This window comes from Sesamum indicum, linkage group LG4, assembly GCF_026168435.1.
Source record: "Sesamum indicum cultivar Baizhima isolate 11 linkage group LG4, ASM2616843v1, whole genome shotgun sequence".
Taxonomy (NCBI): domain Eukaryota; kingdom Viridiplantae; phylum Streptophyta; class Magnoliopsida; order Lamiales; family Pedaliaceae; genus Sesamum; species Sesamum indicum.
The window spans coordinates 18,031,440-18,051,166 of record NC_142660.1 but is presented as its reverse complement, the minus strand read 5'-3'; the positions used below and the strand labels follow the sequence as shown (position 1 = coordinate 18,051,166).

At 32.7% G+C, this 19,727-nt stretch overlaps 1 protein-coding gene across 1 annotated transcript; it reads right to left on the bottom strand.

The window, feature by feature from the left end:
* Positions 1-8,375: 8,375 nt before the first annotated feature.
* On the bottom strand, positions 8,376-10,511 carry LOC105174183 (Major facilitator superfamily protein). Its single transcript, XM_011096203.3, has one exon. The coding sequence runs from the start codon at positions 10,335-10,337 to the stop codon at positions 8,511-8,513; it is 1,827 nt and encodes a 608-aa protein (XP_011094505.2). The 5' UTR covers positions 10,338-10,511; the 3' UTR covers positions 8,376-8,510.
* Positions 10,512-19,727: the final 9,216 nt, after the last annotated feature.

Below are 19,727 nucleotides of genomic sequence, written 5' to 3'. Positions count from 1 at the left end.
CTTTGTTCTATCTAGCAATAGAAAAAGAATTATGTCTCTTTCTTAGTGTGGTGTGGACAAATTAGAGGGATTCTAATTTAGATCCAAAAGTGAACGGGATAACGTAAAGGGAACAACGCACATTGCTGTTCGACTATCGAAATAAAAGGTAAAGTTTCATTTTTGTTTCCATGTTTTTGTTTCATCCTCTAGCCACTTGTCTAGCATGTTTATATTTTGATTATTATGTTTTTGACAAGCACCGAACACCCGAAAATTTTAAAAGAAACACCCTTTGAACCATTTTAAATAATTTTTTATTTCACGCTTCCGTCGCGTTCCCGGGCCATATCGATTCTTTCACTCCGTACTTGAGCATTGACCACCCTCTGCTTATACCTTTCTATGCGGGTACAAGCATCTTCTCATACTTCGTCTATCAGATACAAACTAGCTCGCAACAAATTGTCATTATTCTCCTGCTCATAATGTTGGATTCTGAAAGTCTCCAGCTCTGCTTCTGATGGGATGACTACTTCTGATCCATACACCAGATTGGAAAAAGTTTCCCCAATGGTAGAATGGGGAGTAGTTCTATTTGGCCAAAACACTCGTGGTAACGCATCTACCCACTGTCCACTTGCTTGTGTTAGCTTTGTTTTGATCCCTTCAACCAGGATTCAATTGATGACTTCGACTTGCCGTTGGCTCGGGCGGAAGCAATGAATGTGAAGCATTGTTGAATGCCTTGCTCGGCACACCAATCTTCGGTTTTCCAACCCTGAAATTGACAACCGTTGTTAGAATAATAACATGAGGTAAACCATACCTGCAGATGATATTTTCCATAAGAATTTTATCACTTCGTTTTCCGTTATTCGGGCTAAAGGTTCGGCCTCCACCCATTTGCTGAAATATTCTACTACCACAAGGTGGAATTTACACTATCCTACTGCAGCTAGGAAGGGTCCAACTATATCTATCCCCCACCGAGAGAACGGACAAGGTGTTGATAATGTTCTAAGGGGTTCAGCTGGAACATGAATGAGAGAGGCATGCCATTGACATTGATCTCACTTTTTCGCGTAGTTTATCCCATCTTTCTTGAGGGTTGGCTAGAAATACCCTGCTCGTAAAATTTTGTTGACCAAGGCCATACCACCCACGTGGGATCCACAAGAGCCTTCATGTTTCTTCCTACAATACATTTTCCCCTCCCTCCATTTACAGACATCGGAGAAAAGGTTGAGAAAACCTACGTTTATACAAGGTGCCATTAAGTAGCGCAAACCTAGATGCCTTGATTTTTAAGCGGACTGCTTCCATTTTATCAGCAGGAAGGATACCTTCTATGAGGTAGTCCAAGAGGGGTTTCCTCCGATCTATCCCAACCTGTAATGTAGCAATATCATTTTTTTAGAGAATTTTTTAAGAGGATCCTTAGAGTGATATTGTGAGTGTTACAATCAACCAGGGAGCTGGCTAATTGAGCTAGATAATCAGCTGTGACATTTTCTATCCGACGAATTTGATAGAGTTGGAAACTCTTCAACCGACTAGTGAGTTCACCTATCTCCTGGAGGTATTCCTTCATATTTTCCTCTTTAACTTCGTATTCGCCTTCTACTTGCTCAGTCACCAGTTGGGAATCAGAGTAGGCGATTAGGTTTCTGGCTCTTGCATCTTAAAGTCATCCTAATACCTGCAATGAGAGCTTCACATTCGGCCTCGTTGTTCAAAGATCTAAAGTTGAATCGTAGAGCGTATTCTAATTCATGCCATTTCGAGCTTGTGAGCACCACTCCAACTCTGTTACCAGCAAGTATGGAGGAGCCATCTACATGTAGTAACCAGTTACCTTCATCTTTTTCAGTAAGTGTGGCTTCGTTCATAAATTTTTGGCCAAAGCTTGTGATTTGATAGCGGATCTGGGCTGGTAAGAAATATCATATTCACTAAACTAGATGGCCCATTTTATCATTCTCCCTGAAGTTTCTACTTTGCCTAAGATAGCTTGCAATGAGGCATTAGTGCGCACACAAATAAAATATGATAAAAAATAAGATAGTAATTTGCGTGTTGTTATAATGAAAAAGCTAATTTTTCTACCTCAAGTTACCATTATTCATCCCACATGTCATACCTTGCTCACATAATAGATAGATTTTTTGTGTCCTCCTTCTTCTTTAATGAGCATGAAACTAACTGCCTGCGGGCTTGATGCCAAATATTGGTATAAGATCTCGCCTGGTGTCAGTTTGGTAAGCAAGGGCAGTTGTGCTATGTACCCTTTCAAATCTTGAAATGTCTGTTAACATTCCTCATCCCAGACAAAGTCTTTTGTTTTCCTTAGGGCTATAAAGAATGGCAAGCTTCGTTCTGCCGATCTAAAATGAACCTGCTAAGAGTTGCTATGTGTCCTGCTAATCTCTATACCTCATTAAGATTAGTGGGGGATTTCATTTCTTTTATAGCTCAGATTTTCTCGGGGTTAACTTCTATCCCCCTCTATGTAACCATGTATCCTAAGAATTTGCCACTTCTTACTCCGAAGGTGCACTTGGCTGGATTGAGCTTCATGTGATACTTCCTCAACGTGTCAAATGTCTCAGCTAAATCAGCAAGGTGTTGGTTCATCTATCGGGTCTTTACCAGCATGTCATCGACGTATACTTTCATATTGCGGCTTAGCTGTTCTTGGAACATGTGGTCTACGAGGCGCTGATATGTAGCTCCTACATTTTTAAGTTCAAAAGGTATAACAATATTACAATAGGTCTCTCCTGATGTGATGAAGCTAACTCACTTATGATCATCGGGATTCAACATTATTTGATGATAACCCTGCGAGGCATCCATTAAGCTCAATAGTTCATGACCAGAGGTGGAATCCACTAGCTCGTGTATACTAAGGGGTGGGTAGAAATCTTTAGGACATGCTTTGTTCATATCTCGAAAGTCAATATACATACGCCATTTGTTACCTATTTAGGTACTAGCACGACGTTGGACAACCACTCTGGGATTTAGATTTCCTTTATGTGTCTAGCTGATAACAATTTACTTGCCTCTTCTTGTATGATTTTCTCCTCCTCTGGTCCGAAATGCCTCTTCTTCAGCTTTACCGAAGGGAAGGCTGGATTTATGTTCAGGCTATGTTCAGTTTTGCTGGTGTCGATACCTATAAGGTCGTTGGTTATCCAAGTGAAAATGTCGGTGCTCTGTTATAAGAAAGTGGTTAGTTGTCCTGCTAGTGTAGGGCTCAATTCGGGACATATTTTAGTGGTCTTATCCGGTTCTCCTGGTACTAGTTAAATGCTTAATAACTCATCCGCTAGCTGGACACGAGCGGGGACCACACCCCTCTAATCTTCCGGCTTGGTTAAATTCCTATTGCTTTCTTTGTTAGGCATGTCCACTTTCATTCTATTGTTACTGCTTTTTATTGCTTCTACATAGCACTTCTGTGTTGTATACTGGTCGCCTTTGACTTCTCCTATGTTGTCTCCAACAGGGAACTTCAACTTCATATGATATGTAGAAGCAACAGCTTGGAAGGTGTTCATAGCAGGTCGTCCTAATATTAGGTTGTATGCTGATGGCATATCCACGACCAGGAACCGAACCATCCTCGTCTTCCTAGCGGGCTCGGACCCCAAGGAGAGAGGAAGTGAAATTTGCCCCAGCAGGTACACAACCATATAACGAAGTGTCCACGAAGCTACCTGAATCCACAAAGATTCGTTGAAAAGTGTAATTAGCTATTGTAGTAGAAATAACAAGTGCATCATTATGAGGCAGATGTACTCCCTGGGTGTCAGCAGGACCGAAAAGGATCATTGGTCCTCCTGTTGGAGCTTTATCGTCTATATCCATGATAGTTCTAGCAGCTCATGCATGGGCGCGTCTAGCTCATCCTAAATCTCCATTAGTGGGTCCTCTTGCTATCATATGGATTATCCCTTTAGTAGGGACGTTCTATGGGCTGGTCTTTTCTTTGGAGGTTCCTTTCTTTCTGTGATTTCCCTCCTTTGGGAGCCTTTATCTTGTTGTTTAACCTTACGTGGACTGGTATGTTGGAAAATCTCTTCTTTCTATTCTCGCTTTTTCTCTTTATCCACATAGTCCTTGAGGCAACCAGCTTGAATAAATCTTTATGTTTCATTTCTTAGGTGGCGGCAACAATTGGTGTCTTGCCCATACTTTCTATGGTATCTACAAAAAACTTGGATTTTGGGAGCTGAGGGCATTCCTTAGATCCTTTGGGCCACTGCAAAGTAGGGGGTTTGTCTATACCATGAGCATCCTAGCCGGACTAGTTATAAAAGGTGTTTAGTGGTCATTCTTTGAGGTCGAGAGGATTAAAACGACCTCGTGGTTCTCACCTTGTCTTGCATGCGGGAAGCGAGTTGCCCTCCTTTCTCCGGTCACGTCTTTTTTTCTTCACTAGCCAGGCGTCCTCCAAATTCATATACTTTTCTGCTCGTGGTAGTACATCTAAAAAATCTGTCGTTGGTTTCTTAGCCAAAGACTCGAGTAGGGGTCATCTATGGAACCCTTGAGTGAATGCACTGACCAACACTTCTTGGTGGGCTATATGGACTTCTAAGGTAGCTGTATTGAAATGTGGGCTATATGCACCGTTATACCCTTACTTAATATATATGATTTCTTATTTTAATGACCATTGGATCTTCTTTGATCAAGTATTGATTGTTAAATCTAATCAATTAATCTCAACCGTTAAATTTAAAAAAAAAATAAAAAGTTTACATTCAATAAATTATTTAACTTATATTATATATAAATAATTTAAAATCAAAAAAATATATTATTATATATATATAAACTAACTACCCCACCCCCTTACCCCCACTACCCCCCCCCCCCCAAATTCCATCGATGGTGCGGATTTTTAAAACCATCATATCTCCGCAAATATTTTATCAAAATGAGTAAGGCCGGTCTCGTTAGAATTATTTTGACGAGACAAGTCTGATCGGATGGAGACGAATCAACGGAAAATATGTTCGGTGGTCGTGACTTGACCTCACTCTCTTCGACTGACGAAAATTTAAATTAAAGGTATTGAAATTTTTGTTTTGAAGAGAGGATTTGAACGATATCATTGACTGTCGAGAACTCGTCCAGACGGTGCCGAAAACTTAGAAACAAGTTTCCAACAAAAATGGGGCGAAAATCGCTCAATTTTTCTTTTTCATTTTTAATTTTTTAATTAATTTAAATTTTATTAATTAAAATATACTTTAATTAATTAAGAAGATTTTAAAATGATTATAATAATTAAATATTTTATTCAATTAAGAATAATATAATAATAATTATTATTATAATTAAATATATATTTTAATTGATTAAAAATAATTTTAAATTTAATAACTAACAATTATAAAATTATTTGAATTTAAATATAGTATAATTTAATATTTAACATTAAATAAATTTAATATAATTTAATATCTCAATTTAAATTATAAAAAATACAAAAATAAAATAAAAATAAAAAATGACATTTTAGTAAAAAATACATAAGAAAAGGTCAAAAACAGTTAAAGAATACCCCACACGCACAAAGAGCGCGTGTAATGTACCTTCCGTTAATTAGTAATGGAATGGGTGTTTGTTGCTGAGTTTTACAAAACACATGGGGCCTTTTAGCCTATTTTTAAAACAGAAGAAATCTTTAACCGACTTTTTAAAAAATACAAGGAGATTTTATGCATTTTATCCAAAAGAAAAAAAAAATTCAAAATTTAATTTTATTTAAAGCATTAATATTTCAATAAATAATTTAGTGGTTTTTTTTATTTTTTTATATCATTCACAAGTTATAATATAAAAATTTAAATACTGTAAAAATGAATACCTTCTTAGTTTCTTGACATTTAATTATACGTTATAATTCTTTCAACCAAATACGATATTATATTATCAAATTGAAATATTCCGCATGCAATACCTCAAACCAAACATCGTATAATACAAGATAGGACTAATAATCATTTAATTTTGTTTCATATCTAATCATATCACGCCAATTTCTATCACACAAACCAAACCACCCCTATAAATATAGTAAGTAAGCGTCGTATGACCTCATTTGTCCGCCTCACCGTATAAACTTTCTCGTTGCAGACCTCATTTGCCAGAAAATTAGCCGCCTTCTTCCCATTCACGATAGGTGTGTGTAATCTCATAGTCATTTACATTAGACAAAAAATGACTAGTGACTAAGATTTTAATAGCTGTCAATTAAAAATCACGATAAATAATTTTTATTAACCACAATTAAATAAAATTATTATAAAAATATGGATTTTTTTCTTCTTTTGCTATGGGTAAAAGTCATGATAAAAATAGTTTCCATGACTTTTAGTTGTAGCAAATGTTTTAGTTACCCTTGCAGGTACACGGCCAACAACCGTTGTATGGCCATGGTCAATAACTATTTATTATGACTATATTTTTTTTTAATTGCCATGGTTAAATATTGTATTTTTTGTAGTGTTACCCTCCTTCCCGTCCCCTCTGTCCTTCATAAATCGGTTACTATCACAATAGACTAGATTACTATTAAAGTAGATCAATATAAACTAACGAAAAAAAATATAATTTTAGTCTTGTAACTTATGGGCAGTGGTATTTTTGATCCTGCACTGATCAACTTTTCAATTTAATCCCGTAACTTTAAAATTTAGCAATTTTAGTTCTTTTTCGTCCAATTTGATGAAAAATTACATGTAACTTGCACATAACTAAATTTAAATTGCAAATTTAGTCATGTACTTAGCAAGGGTTGACATTATTGGTCCTGCACGAAATGATTTATACGACTAATAATATTACAATTTAATTGGATTATGTGAAACTTACATACAATTTTTCGACTTAAATTGAACGAAAAATTACTAAAATTACCAAAATTTTAAGATTATATTAGAAGAATTTGAACTTAGTTACCTTCACCAACTTTTAAGTTACAAATATTGAAAGAAATATGACATTTTTTAGTTACCTTTTAAATCGACTCTTTATGATCAAAATCAAAAGAAAGCAAAATGAAAATGCAAAGCAACAAATAATTAAATTAAAGGAGAGAATCTTGATATATAATATTGTCATCGGTAAATAACAATTTATCCTATATGATATTGAAAATGAGCACATTACTCCCCTATAAAAAAATATAGTAATTTATCCCCTTAACTAAGAGGTAAATTGCTTCATTTTAAAAATCATAGGGGGGTAAATTATTGTATTTTAAAAAATACAGGGAGGTAAATCGTTATTTGTTTTTTCATAATGGGGTAATTTGCTCGTTTACAATATCACAAGGGGTTGCTTGCATTTTTCCCAATATTTTCGAAATCTAATATAATAAAATTTGAAATTAATGTGGGATTTTGCTACAAGAAAACAAAGACTAAATAGTTAAAAATTATTATATTTGCCCGTATAATATATTTATATTGTCTTCCACAATCTTGGTCTTGGTGCACCCCTCGATTCTCATACTTATTTTATTATATTAAATTTTAATTTCATAAAATAATTATTCACATCTAATAAATTCAAATAAGTTCAAATCTCCTAAAAATATAAGTAGATCTATTTTTATAATAATTAATTTTATAAAAAAATTGATTATCTAAAATAATTGATTTTTTATGTTTGAATATATTGATTGAACGTCGTTCTCTCGAAAAGATTTGCAAATATTCAACCCAAACATCAAACATATACTATATTAGAATAATGCACTTCCGACCTTCAATATTTTTGGGGGACCATACTACAATCAATAATTATCTTAAAGAGTCACTAATTCAAAGTGAATTGTTCCATTTATAGAGTTACAATAAAAAAATTCTATATAAAATTGAAGGAGAAATTGTAATTTATTTCTGTAATTGAGGGGTTGTATTTTAGTTTTATATAAATTGATTTTCGCAATTTAATTAGTCCTCTAATTTTATAATTTTGACAATTTTAATTATTTTTGGTCTAATTTGATTTTGAAAATTGCAAATTACTTGCAATTTTAGTCTTGCAAATAAATATATGCAGAACTAAAAATATCAATTTTCCTAAATTATAGAACTAAAAATGTCAATGCTTCATAAGTTATAGGACTAAAATATAATTTAATTAAATTATGTGCAAGTTACATGGAATTTTTTGGCCAAATATGATAAAAAATGATGAAAATTGCAAAATTTTTAAAGTTATAGGACTAAATTATAAAAATCATTTTGTACGGGACCGAAAATGTCACTTCTAGAAATTACAGGATTAAAATTGTATTTTTTTCTATTATTGAAATAAACCCTTTAATTTCTTAACCCAAAAAATAATAAAAAGGAAAAACAAAAACAGAAATTAATTAAACTTCATTGCAAATGAACATTCCATTGCATAAATTCTTGGTATTCAGTGACTGATTTCTTTGCACTTCGTGAAATCTAATCTATAGCCCTATCGCGGTCTATATATATATGCAGGTTTGATTATTACTTTGAAGTTTGAGCATTCGCGTCGGCGGACGCCGCCGCCATCTCCGCCTCCGCCGTCTTCTCTTCCTGCCTGAACTTCTTGTATATGTCACTCTTGTAAAACTTCCGGGTCCTAATCACCAACAGAAGCGAAACAATGGCTCCGAACACAGTCACAGCAGTGATTATAACAAACGCCAACTTGAAGCACTCCACCCCATTACAGTCCAGCTCTTCCCCGGGCCGCCGCGATCGGCCCGAGGCCAGCAACTGCTTTTCCGCCTCCCTGTCGTACAAATGCCCCGTCACCCTGACGTTGAGCACATACAGCCCAATCGGGCTCGCCACCGACCCGAAATTGTACAGAGTGGAGTAGTATTTGAGCCCGAAAAGCTCAGAGATTATGGCGAAAAGCAGCGGCCACTGAGCACCGAAGCAGAACCCGATGATCACGGAGGCGACGTAGAGTCCGTTGGGGACGTTGAAAGCGATCAAAACATGGCCGATGCTCGAGATTATTAGTGTTAGAGTGAGCATAAGTGGCCTGGGGAACTTGTACTTTTTCAAGAAATGTTCGGACAGGAAGCCCGCAACTACTCTTCCGAGGTAGTTCCATATGCTGACAAGAGACACGAACGTGCTGATGCTTTTCTTCGGGTAGCCCAATGAAGAACCAATCTGCCCTAAGTTGTCGATAGCTGTTAATGTTCCTCCAACTCCACAGATTGTTGCAAAGAATAAGATCAGCATGTCTATGCTGAAAAGGGCTTGCAGGATTGTGTAGTCCTCTCCTCTATCCGGTGGCCGGAACATGCTTCTTGGGTTCCAGCAAGAGAGTTCTTCGTTTTGCGGCGGCGTTACGGTGGATGCCCGTGGTGGAGGTACAGGAGGAGTTGCGGTTGCGGTTGCTTCCACCACCGTCGCTGCGGGTGGTGGTTTATCAGTTACTATCTTTATCGGTTGGGAGGAAATGTTGTCCAATTCTTGTTTTTTCTTCCTCCATAGATCAAATTCTTCTTTCACAACAACAGCAACTGGTAGGAAAAGCAAGAAGATCACAGTGGCTGCACTCACTCCATACTCTCCCCGACTGAAATCCATTTGCTTTTGCAGTATGATCACCAGCATGAGGAATCCAGCCAGCCCAAGTGATACATACAAGAATCTGTAGAACACTTTGAGCTCATGGGCGATGCGAACGACCTTCATGATCCGTATCGTACGCAGAAAGGCGAACGATATGGCGGCCGGCAGCCAGCCGATGAGGAGTATGAGAGATTTTAAGTCGTCTTCATACACCGCATGGTATATTTGCGTAATGATAGCGCCACTCAGGCCAACAAACCCCTTCAGCAGGCCTAAGACGGCTCCCCGGCTCTCCGGGAAGTTCTTGACGGCGGTGACAAGAGCACCGGTGTTGGCAAAGGACTGCGAGTTGGCGCCGATGCAGATGTAGAGGCACATGTGCCACACCTGCGGCCGCGAGATCTTCTTCGAGACGGCCAGCCAGATCATGAGGTAGCCGAAAAAGTTGAGGACAGCGCCGATGGAGAGGACAACCCACGGCGGCGTCACCTCGTTGATCAGGCCGGAGAGGACGCCGACGTTGGAGCCGAGGTCCTTGAAAAAACTGAGGAGGTTGAGGGTTGTCTGGTCGTACCCCAGAGCGGACTTGATCTCCGAGGAGTACAGACCGAACATGTAGGTGGCTCCGGCGGCGGACATGATTAGTGTGGTGGCGAAAACCATGAACCACCGGCCGGTTAGGACTTGCGTAGCGAAGGCTCGGGTAGTTGGCCACTCGACGGCGGCGCCGCCACCACCGGTGATGCTGGCAGCCACCATCTCTTTCTTGGATAAACCTCTGACGTATTAGCTATAAAAGCGTGCGGTGGTATTGTTTTACGAGATATTGTAGTGAAGTAGTCGCATTAATGTGTAGAGTCAAAGAGAGAGAGTATATCTGCATCCAGATTCATACGTTGTGGGGTCTTTATAACGTGTATGTATGGAATTGTGGGTGGTGGGGGGTGGGGGTGTATATCAAGTGTGTCTCTTGGAAACTTGAAAAGGAAGGATTTGTCTGAAATGCTCAAATTTACTTTGATCAAATTTTCAATACTTAATAGTCAAAATTAATTATATTAATATTATAAGTATTATTATACTTGATTAATAATTTTCATTTCATTTTATATGATTCAATATAAGTAAACTATGATGCATGGATATGAAATGACGGACATAACAACACAGAAATGCACGACGATACAAAAAATTAAAAAAAAAGATACAATACGACATTGATATACTTTTTTATTATATATATTCTCGATTTCTCATAAAATTAAAATATAAAATATAAAAATATCAAGATAAAACATAATTAAGCATGTCTTACATTCAAAGTTTTAACTAAATTATAACTTAAGAAATATACATAATCAGTATTGATATAAACATTTCATGAGCTAAGCTCAAAAACAACACGCATCAACCCAAATGGTTACAAACTAACTGGCCCACTAGTTAGGAGATAAGGCCCATAACGTTATATCTCTTTTACGTTACTGAATTGACTGGTCTAAGAATTAAGCTCATTCCAGTCGGACGCATAATCATACAACTAGCCAAACTCATCGTACAGCTTGGCAATATATTAAGACATGTTATCCTAAAATATCTCCAACTAACTCCTATTAGATAGATGACAGCCGAACTGGTAATCTACAAGTAACACATTTTTGAATTTCTAGGCAGACATAGTCAATAGAGTGTATCTCAATCAATCCAAGTTTAAATCAGACATAATTTTTTGGTTAGTTAGCTGATTTAAAAGACTTTCAAATGGCACAAGACTCTTTACAATGAATTCTCATATTTTGCTCTATAAAAGCCTATAAATAGAGGCCTTTTGCAGTCATTTGTTAACATCAACTCTTACACTCAAACTCTCACTCATTCTCTCAATTCTCTTTTAGTTTTAGGCTATTTTAAGTTCTCTTTTTGCACTCCGTACGAATATGTATATCTAATTAACTAACATTATTTTTAATCATTATTTTCACTTTGATTCGAGTTTTCCTTTCATTTTTCTCAGTGAACAGTTATTTGACTCTACAATCAAAGTTTTAATTTTTGTTTTGTAGAATTAATCTCCCATTAATCTTAGAATTTCTCTAAAAATCCGTCAATCCTTGTGGAGAGCAGTTGAAATTCAGTATGCATCAAGTATTTTCTAAAAAATATTCAATGAAAATTTTTTAATCATTTAAATTAGTTAAGTCATCATAATCATTTCCCGAACTTTTTTTAATTTCATCCCAAAACTCCTTTTCTTTTTTATAGTAAGAGAATAATGAATTAATTCTTTTTTTTAGCACCAATTTTTTTTTATTTTTTTTAAAGACAGTCCAAAACTTTTCTAAATTATAAAAAAGAGCCCCAAATGTATCTAAAAATGCGTCAGAGACTCCAACAGGCATGTCCAACACCGTGTCCTTATCTTTTTTCTTTTTATTTTATATTTTCAAACATGCAGATGCCGTGTCTGACACCTATTTGGGACGCGTTCGTATTTGATACGTGTCAAATATTGCGCTGAGTAATTTTTTAAAGTGTCCTCTATTATAATAGGTAATATTGATTATGTAATTAAATTTGATTTTACATAACTCAAAACTAATTCAATTTTAAAAAAATTCTAAATCTCCACTTAAATGAAATGCAAAATAAAAAAATAAAGGATCTGAAGGAAGAAATTATAGTCCAAGTCTGATATTGTCGATCACAACATATATACCAATATATAATAATTAAAAAAAATCATAATATATTAAATCGAATATCAAAATAATAATATGACAAAATCCATCGTGATCATGAGAAACTTCAAAGCAATTGACTGGGAAAAATTAAATGCCTAGAAACATGGGCTGTCAAATTGATCTTATCTACACTTAGAATATTCTGATTTCTTGGAGGGTCTCCCAGTTTAATTAAATATGTTTTTATTTTCTTGTTCAATATATATATATATATAGATAGATAGACAGAGAGAGGGGGGGGGGGGTGGGTGGGCTGAGGATAGTTGAATAATGGCATGTCGTATATGTCATTTGTCGACATCTGTTGTGTTGTGTGCTGCTAGAACTAGTGTTAGTATCAATGCCAGCACTCTACAGTTGACTCTTCCTCTCATCATAGAGTGTCCTCCATTATATTGGAAAACTTTAGTGCTGTGTCGAAAATTTTGATACTGACGACCTATAGTATTATATCGGAAAATTTTAGTACTGTGTAGAAAATTTTGATACTGATGACCTATAGATATAGGACAACAAATGAGAACTATTTTAATGTGAAGGGGAGCAAAATTGTCAACACAGAACTAAATTTTTTAAAAAAATGGCCTAATTTGAAATATTCAGAATTAATTCGTCGAACAGAACTAAATATGTAATTTGAATAAATTACAAAATTAGAAAATACTATCAACTTATATATAATTATATAGGGCCAAAATTATAATTTTACCTTCATTAAATCTTGAGGTTACAAGTTGCAAAAAGTTTTATTTCTTGGACCAGATATTGAGATATTTATTTACTGATTGCAGCTAAATCAAGGTTGTTGTTTTTTTCAATCATGTTGGATATAAACAATTTAAAGTTTCTATTCCAAGAAATAAAAAATAAAAAAATAAAATCATAGTATTTGATTAATTTGATGTTTCTTGCCAGGGATACAAGTTTGCCTTTAGAGTTGATTAAAATATTAAACAAATGGATGCTAAAATTGAGGTTCTTCTCTTGAATCAATTGCGTAAATTACATAAAATATTGTGGGATTTTCGTCCAATGAATAATAATAGTTGCTTTCTCTGTTAGTTAATATAAAGCAAAATAAGGGTAAATTACATTTTTGGTCACATAAGTGGACTTGTTTTCAATTTTGGTCCCACACTCAGGCCAATTCGCACATTTACGTGTGGGACCAAAATTGGAAACGGGTTCACTTATGGGACCAAAAATATAGTCATGGCACTCTTGAAGTCTGTACAAACAGAACAAAAATTCACTTAATAGTACTTATATAATTATATAAAATTAATATGTTATATTAAATTAGGTTCTTTTGACTTTATATATATAAATATTAGGATAAATTACAACGAACTCTTTGGAGGTATGATATTACTAATATTTCTTATTGTTTGAAAATTACTAATGCCCAAATGATATTTAATAAAATTATATAATTTTTAAATAGAAGCATATAATTGTCAAATTTGCTATTACTATATTTTTTTTAAAGAAAAATTAAAAAATATAAAAAGTTCATATGAGGTGGATAAAAAAATTTAAAAATTGTCCACTTTATTCCATAAAAACATTTCAACTTTTTTAAAAAATAAGTAAATTTATATTTTATACTAATACAAGTATTTTGGTCGGTCCACCACAAAAAAAAAGAATGAGAATTTAACGAAAACTAATGAATTTAGCTAATTATTGAGCATTCGTTGGGTATTGATTATTTTTTAAATAAAAAAAATATTTATAATTATATAAAATTTCAAAAAAAACTCACTGTAATTTAATGTAAATACTAACTATATGGATTGGTATTCATATACATCAAGGGCATACAGTAGTAGAATCTTGGGGTATTTAAATGTCGAGTTAGGTAAACATTTGGTAAACCTAACCCAGTGCGTTTAATACATTTCAAGTGTACGTTAGCATGTATATATAATTAAATTCTAATCTGCACCTACTTAAGTGATAATTAGACAATTATACGTAAATTTATGGTTTGAGATATTACACCTAAAACCCTTAAAGTTTATTTCATTCATTATTTAGTCAAAATTCACCGAATTTACTAATATTAATAAAAAAAATCAAAGAAAAATCTATATTTCCCTCGATTGACTTGTTACTTATTGCAAGTCAAATAATTTTTTTATGAATAAATTACCTTCATCGTCTTTATACGTTAATGAATGTGAAGAGATATATCGTCACTGTTACAATGGTTGTTTAGTCAATTTTTTTTTTTTTTACTTGGAATACATCAGTAATAAGTCAATCGAAAGTAATTATCAAATTTTTTTTACTAATATCAGCAAATTCAGTCAATTTTCACTAATGAAGGAACCTATTTGTTAGACGAAAGTAAACCTTAAAGATAGATACATTCTTTTTCAAAATAAAGGGATTTTACGTGTAATTACACCAAACTTCAAGGAAAGAGAGTGTAATTATCCATTAAAATATCCTTTTCAAGGTTCAACTAATTTTATATATGTATTCAATATTATCAGGGTAAAAGAATACTTTAGTCCAATAACTTTGACCCGGATTAATTTTGGTTCAATAATTTTGCCAATATTAGATTTAGTCCATTATCTTCAATTTTGTGTAGTTTGGGTCCTTCAACCAAATTTATGACCATTTTGCCCACTTCTTTGGTCAGTGAAACATTGTTAACTGTTTTGTTTCTCATTCGAGATCTAGTATTCATCGTTGGTGCTTAAATTTTGTTTCCCACATACGGCATCAATATGATGTGGATAGAGAGAAAATGAAATATAAGCACAATCTTAGGAGAGTTTTTTCATTATTTGTTTTCTTCAACTTCTCTTGGTTTTTATAGGCATTTCTATTAATGATGTTTTAGCATAGTATCCTGAGTTCCTATGAAGAAATTCAAGGTTATAGGTTCAACTTTCATCAGATTTATGGGCGCTTGTCTGATCATTTTATGTGAGTTTATAATAAATTATATGATTATTTATAATATATTGATGTATATTGTTAGAGTCGACATATACATTAACATAATCATGTGATTACCACCTCAAAAGAAAAAAAAAAGAATTACCATTTAAATCAACTTACTTTTTTTATTAAAATTAATGTGCCGAAAATTTATGTTATTTGTATATTTAATAAAGATTTTTATGTATATATAAATTATAATATTAATTTTAAATAAAAAGTTAGGACAGAATTACTGTCTCTTTTTACACATATAATTGTACCTCTTTTAATATTTCAAATTCTTGCAATAGTTCTTTTTATATTATTTATGTTGGTCTGAACTAATGAATCAAGAATTGAAATGCTGATGCTGTCATTACCTTGATCCTAGTCAACAAATATTTGATACATCCCAATAATAATATCCATTTTATGGAATTAGGAAACAAGTAAACTATTTAAAAGTATTTTTCTTGATTATGAGTCAAAATATTACAATTTTAGTTAGTTTAAACACCCTTTTAATTTTGTCTGATGCATGAATGAAGAATTCTAGATCTAGTAGAAGAAAACAAGGTTTCGGAGACGGATTTTTCCATCTCTAAAATCAAAATTATCTTAAATAAATAGCGATAGAAAAATTTATAGCCACGCGTGTAGCTGAATGCCCTTGTGGCTAAACTTTAGAGAAAACATAAAACTTTCATCTTTAATTTTTTCAAAAATAACAAATACTTTTAAGAATAATCCATCTCTGTTTTAGTGGATAATCCATGTGTGTTCTATGGGTAAATGTAAAGTACTTTTCGTCTCTAAATCCATCTATAATCCCGTCGTAAAACATATTGTATTTCTTTCACTAATCCGTTTCTAAAGACCAAAGGTTCTTTATTTTGTTATTTTCAATTTTTCGTCTCCACTTCCGTCTCTAAACTCCTACAATTTTTCCGTCTCTTAAAGTTTTTATTTTTCCACAATCTATAACAATATAAACCAAGTCTCAACGTGATCAATCAACTGAAATAAATTAAACTTGCAATTAAGATGGTGTTTGGCTAAGTTTTTCTGGAACATCTTATAAGATGTTTCTGGAGGAGCTTATAAGATGTTGGATTTTATTTTAAAAATAAGTTTCTAAATTGTTTGGACAAAATAAGATGTTAAAGCTGTTGGATCTTATTTTAAAAATAATTTCCTAAAGTATTTGGATAAAATAAGATGTTAAAACGTTTAAGATGTGAAAATATCTTATAGGATGTTAGGGTGTTCGGCATAATAAGGTCTTTAATTTATAAAATGACTAAAATGAACATGATACGCACTAGAATCAAATAAGTTGTTATTTATTGATATATTTTATTTTAAACATTTTCAGGACGCTTTTATAAATAATAAAATTAATTTTATTTGAAATAAAAAATTAATAGATTATTTTTTTCAATAACAAAAAAAATAATGAATTATTACCTAAACTTTTGAATAAAAATAATATATGTACATTCATACTAGTCTAATGTTAATATAGATATATAATTGATATTTTCTTTGTTAATGTAATGATTATTTCGTGTCATAATTTATAGTATCTTGAATTTATATTTTTCAGTTAACATAATATCAATATCAATCTTATTTTTATATAACTAGAATAATTTCTTATTAAATAATGAAGTATTTTATATTTTACGAATATTCAAAAAATTGAATAGCAAAAAAAAAAAAAAAATTAATCCTAGAGGGAGAGTTTGAGTGAGTGTGTGTGTCTGTGTGTGAGTGAGAGCGTGTGTGGTGGTGCGTGAAGAGAGGCTGTATAAGTGTATGAATGGAGATTTTTTTTGTCTTATAATATATTAATTTTTATATAACTCATAAGATTTTATAAAAAAAAAATATTAAGAAAGTTAACTTTTTTTAAAGAACTTATAGATCCAAAACATTTTATTGTGAGATCTTATAAGCTTTTTAAAAAAAATTAGCCAAATAAATATTTAAAACTTATAAGTTCTCAAACATCTTATAAGATATTTTCAGGAAGTTATAAGCTTAGCCAAACACCCTCTAAGTCTAACATTCGAAACAAGTTGTAAGTTAGTTCAGCTATATTAATCACAAGTTAAAGATAACAAGTAGTTAAGCTGTACGAGTAACTAAGTCATTCATATAATTAGTAACAACAAAATAACAAGTGATTTTCACTGAAATTTTGTTGCTTATGTGGTCCAGACTAACCGACAAACCAATAGTTTGTGTATTCCACATCTTCGAGCAATTTGTGGGCTAGTTCTTGTAGTTCTACCTCCATCTTTCTAGCATTTTCAGGAACAGTTTCAAGCAATTTTTTATTTTCTATTTCTCTTCTTGAAACCGTTTATTCCATCTTTGTAACATTAGATCACATATCCTCCACTGCTTTTGTTAACTCATCAAATTTATGCTCATATGCTCTAAATATAGAACTAACTGATCTTGGTACATGATGACCAACTCCCAAATCCATATAAACGCCTGTTAGAAGGATTTCCAGCTATGTTATACCATGTTGAACGATCGAAAGAAAATTGAAAAAAATTATCAGACCAACCCGTTTTTTTGTCAAGTATTCATCCTATACAAATACATTGAATGTAAAAATAATATTTGTGTAATAAAAATCTAACAAAAATTTTCAATATATCAATCAATACTTAAGTACCAATGATAAAATTTTCAAATTCATGGCTTATAAAAGTAAACTACACGACAAAAATAACCTTAAGAATGTACAAATGCTTCAGAAGAATATTTATAAAATGAGAACATACTCAGCTAAAATTTCACCATTGACTGTTTAGTGAAAACAAATTAAGAAGAGAGATGAAAAATAGGAAGTCCTTTGGTCGGAAAAAGGGAAAAATACAAAAATCTTGATTAGAGTCGCTAGCACGGGAGAAAGGGAAAAGGGAGATCAAATGTTTGGATACTCATAATCAAGAGGTTGTGAGTTCAAGTTTTATGGATGTAGACATTTAGTTTACTTTTAATTAATAGAAGTATGTTGTTTCTTTTGTTTGATTCAAATTTGCTGGTTGATTTACAAATACTGATTTATTGCGTAGCAAATGTTGTAATATGTTGGTTGATTTAAAAATATCGATGTATTTTTTTTAAAAAATCACTAATACCGCCTTTGATGACGAATGGTGAGTGCAACGTCACAGATGAGCGGCAAGAAATTGGGGTAAGGTTCTTCTCAGGGTGATGTTTCTTTCTTTGTTTTTTTTTTTTCCTCTTATTTCTCTTTCTATTTCTCGTATTTTTTTTTTAAAATTAGACATATTTAAGACTAGAAATTATTTAAATAAGATTATCAAAATCTTAATTTCTGAGACGAAAATTTTCCATCTCAAGAATTTTATTTTTACATTCAAATATAGACAGCGACGAACATAATATAAAATTGTTTTTTTATCATTTCGTAGCTAAATCCATCTCTAATACTGATGTTCTATATTCTAATTTTTATATCAAAGACGGAATCAAAGACGCAATGCTTTAGTCGCAATCTTATCTCAACGAAAAGTATACATCCGAAGCTAAAATTCATCTTTGATTCAAAATTTTATTAATAATTTAAGAGAAAATTGGTTTTTGTCTTAAAATTCATCTCGATCAGTGTTCCCTATAGATTATTTATTTTACCCACCCTCAAATTTGTTTCACAATTTTTCAAAAACTTTCAAAAAAATTCAGCAAGTGTAAACTTGTAATATCCACTTCACCATTTATGGGCTACGCAATTATTTTTCATTTGAAGGGGTATTTATAATTTTTGAAATAATGAGATGATATTTGTAATTATGCCGAAACCTCAAAAGAGGCAGTTATAATTTACCCTATTAATTATATAAATTTTAGGCTTGTTATTAATTCAAGAATAATAAATCAATTAGCTCTATATCAATTTCAAACTCAAAACCATTAATTTTCAAGTTTAAATACAGAGATTCAAGAGCAATCTCATATAGAGAAAAACAGTCCGATTTTCAACCAGATCACGTTGTATTTCACTATTATCCAAAAGTAACGTTCGTTTCACCTTCAAAATCAACAATTCCAATACATAAAAAATGCAAGCAACCCTATGTGATATTAAAATTGAGCAAATAATTTTTTTATAAAAAAAATTAGTAATGTACCTCTCTGTGTTTTTTAAAATACAACAACTTTACATCCCTAGAAGGGGGAGATATATTGCTTCATTTTAATTAGCACAAGAAGGTAAACATTGCTATTTTTTTTTTTTTGGGTGAATAGTAATTTACCCCCTTATGATATTCAAAATGAGCACCCCCCTATGAAAAAAATATAGCAATTTACCCCCTATTTTTTTTAAAATGAAGCAATTTACCTCCTTATAGGGAGGTAAATTGCTTTATTTTAAAAATCATATAGGGGTAAATTGTTATATTTTAAAAAATACAGAGAGGTA

Excerpts from the sequence above, each read along its gene's own strand:
- LOC105174183 (XM_011096203.3), bottom strand. The coding sequence starts at position 10,337 with ATGGTGGCTGCCAGCATCACCGGTGGTGGCGGCGCCGCCGTCGAGTGG.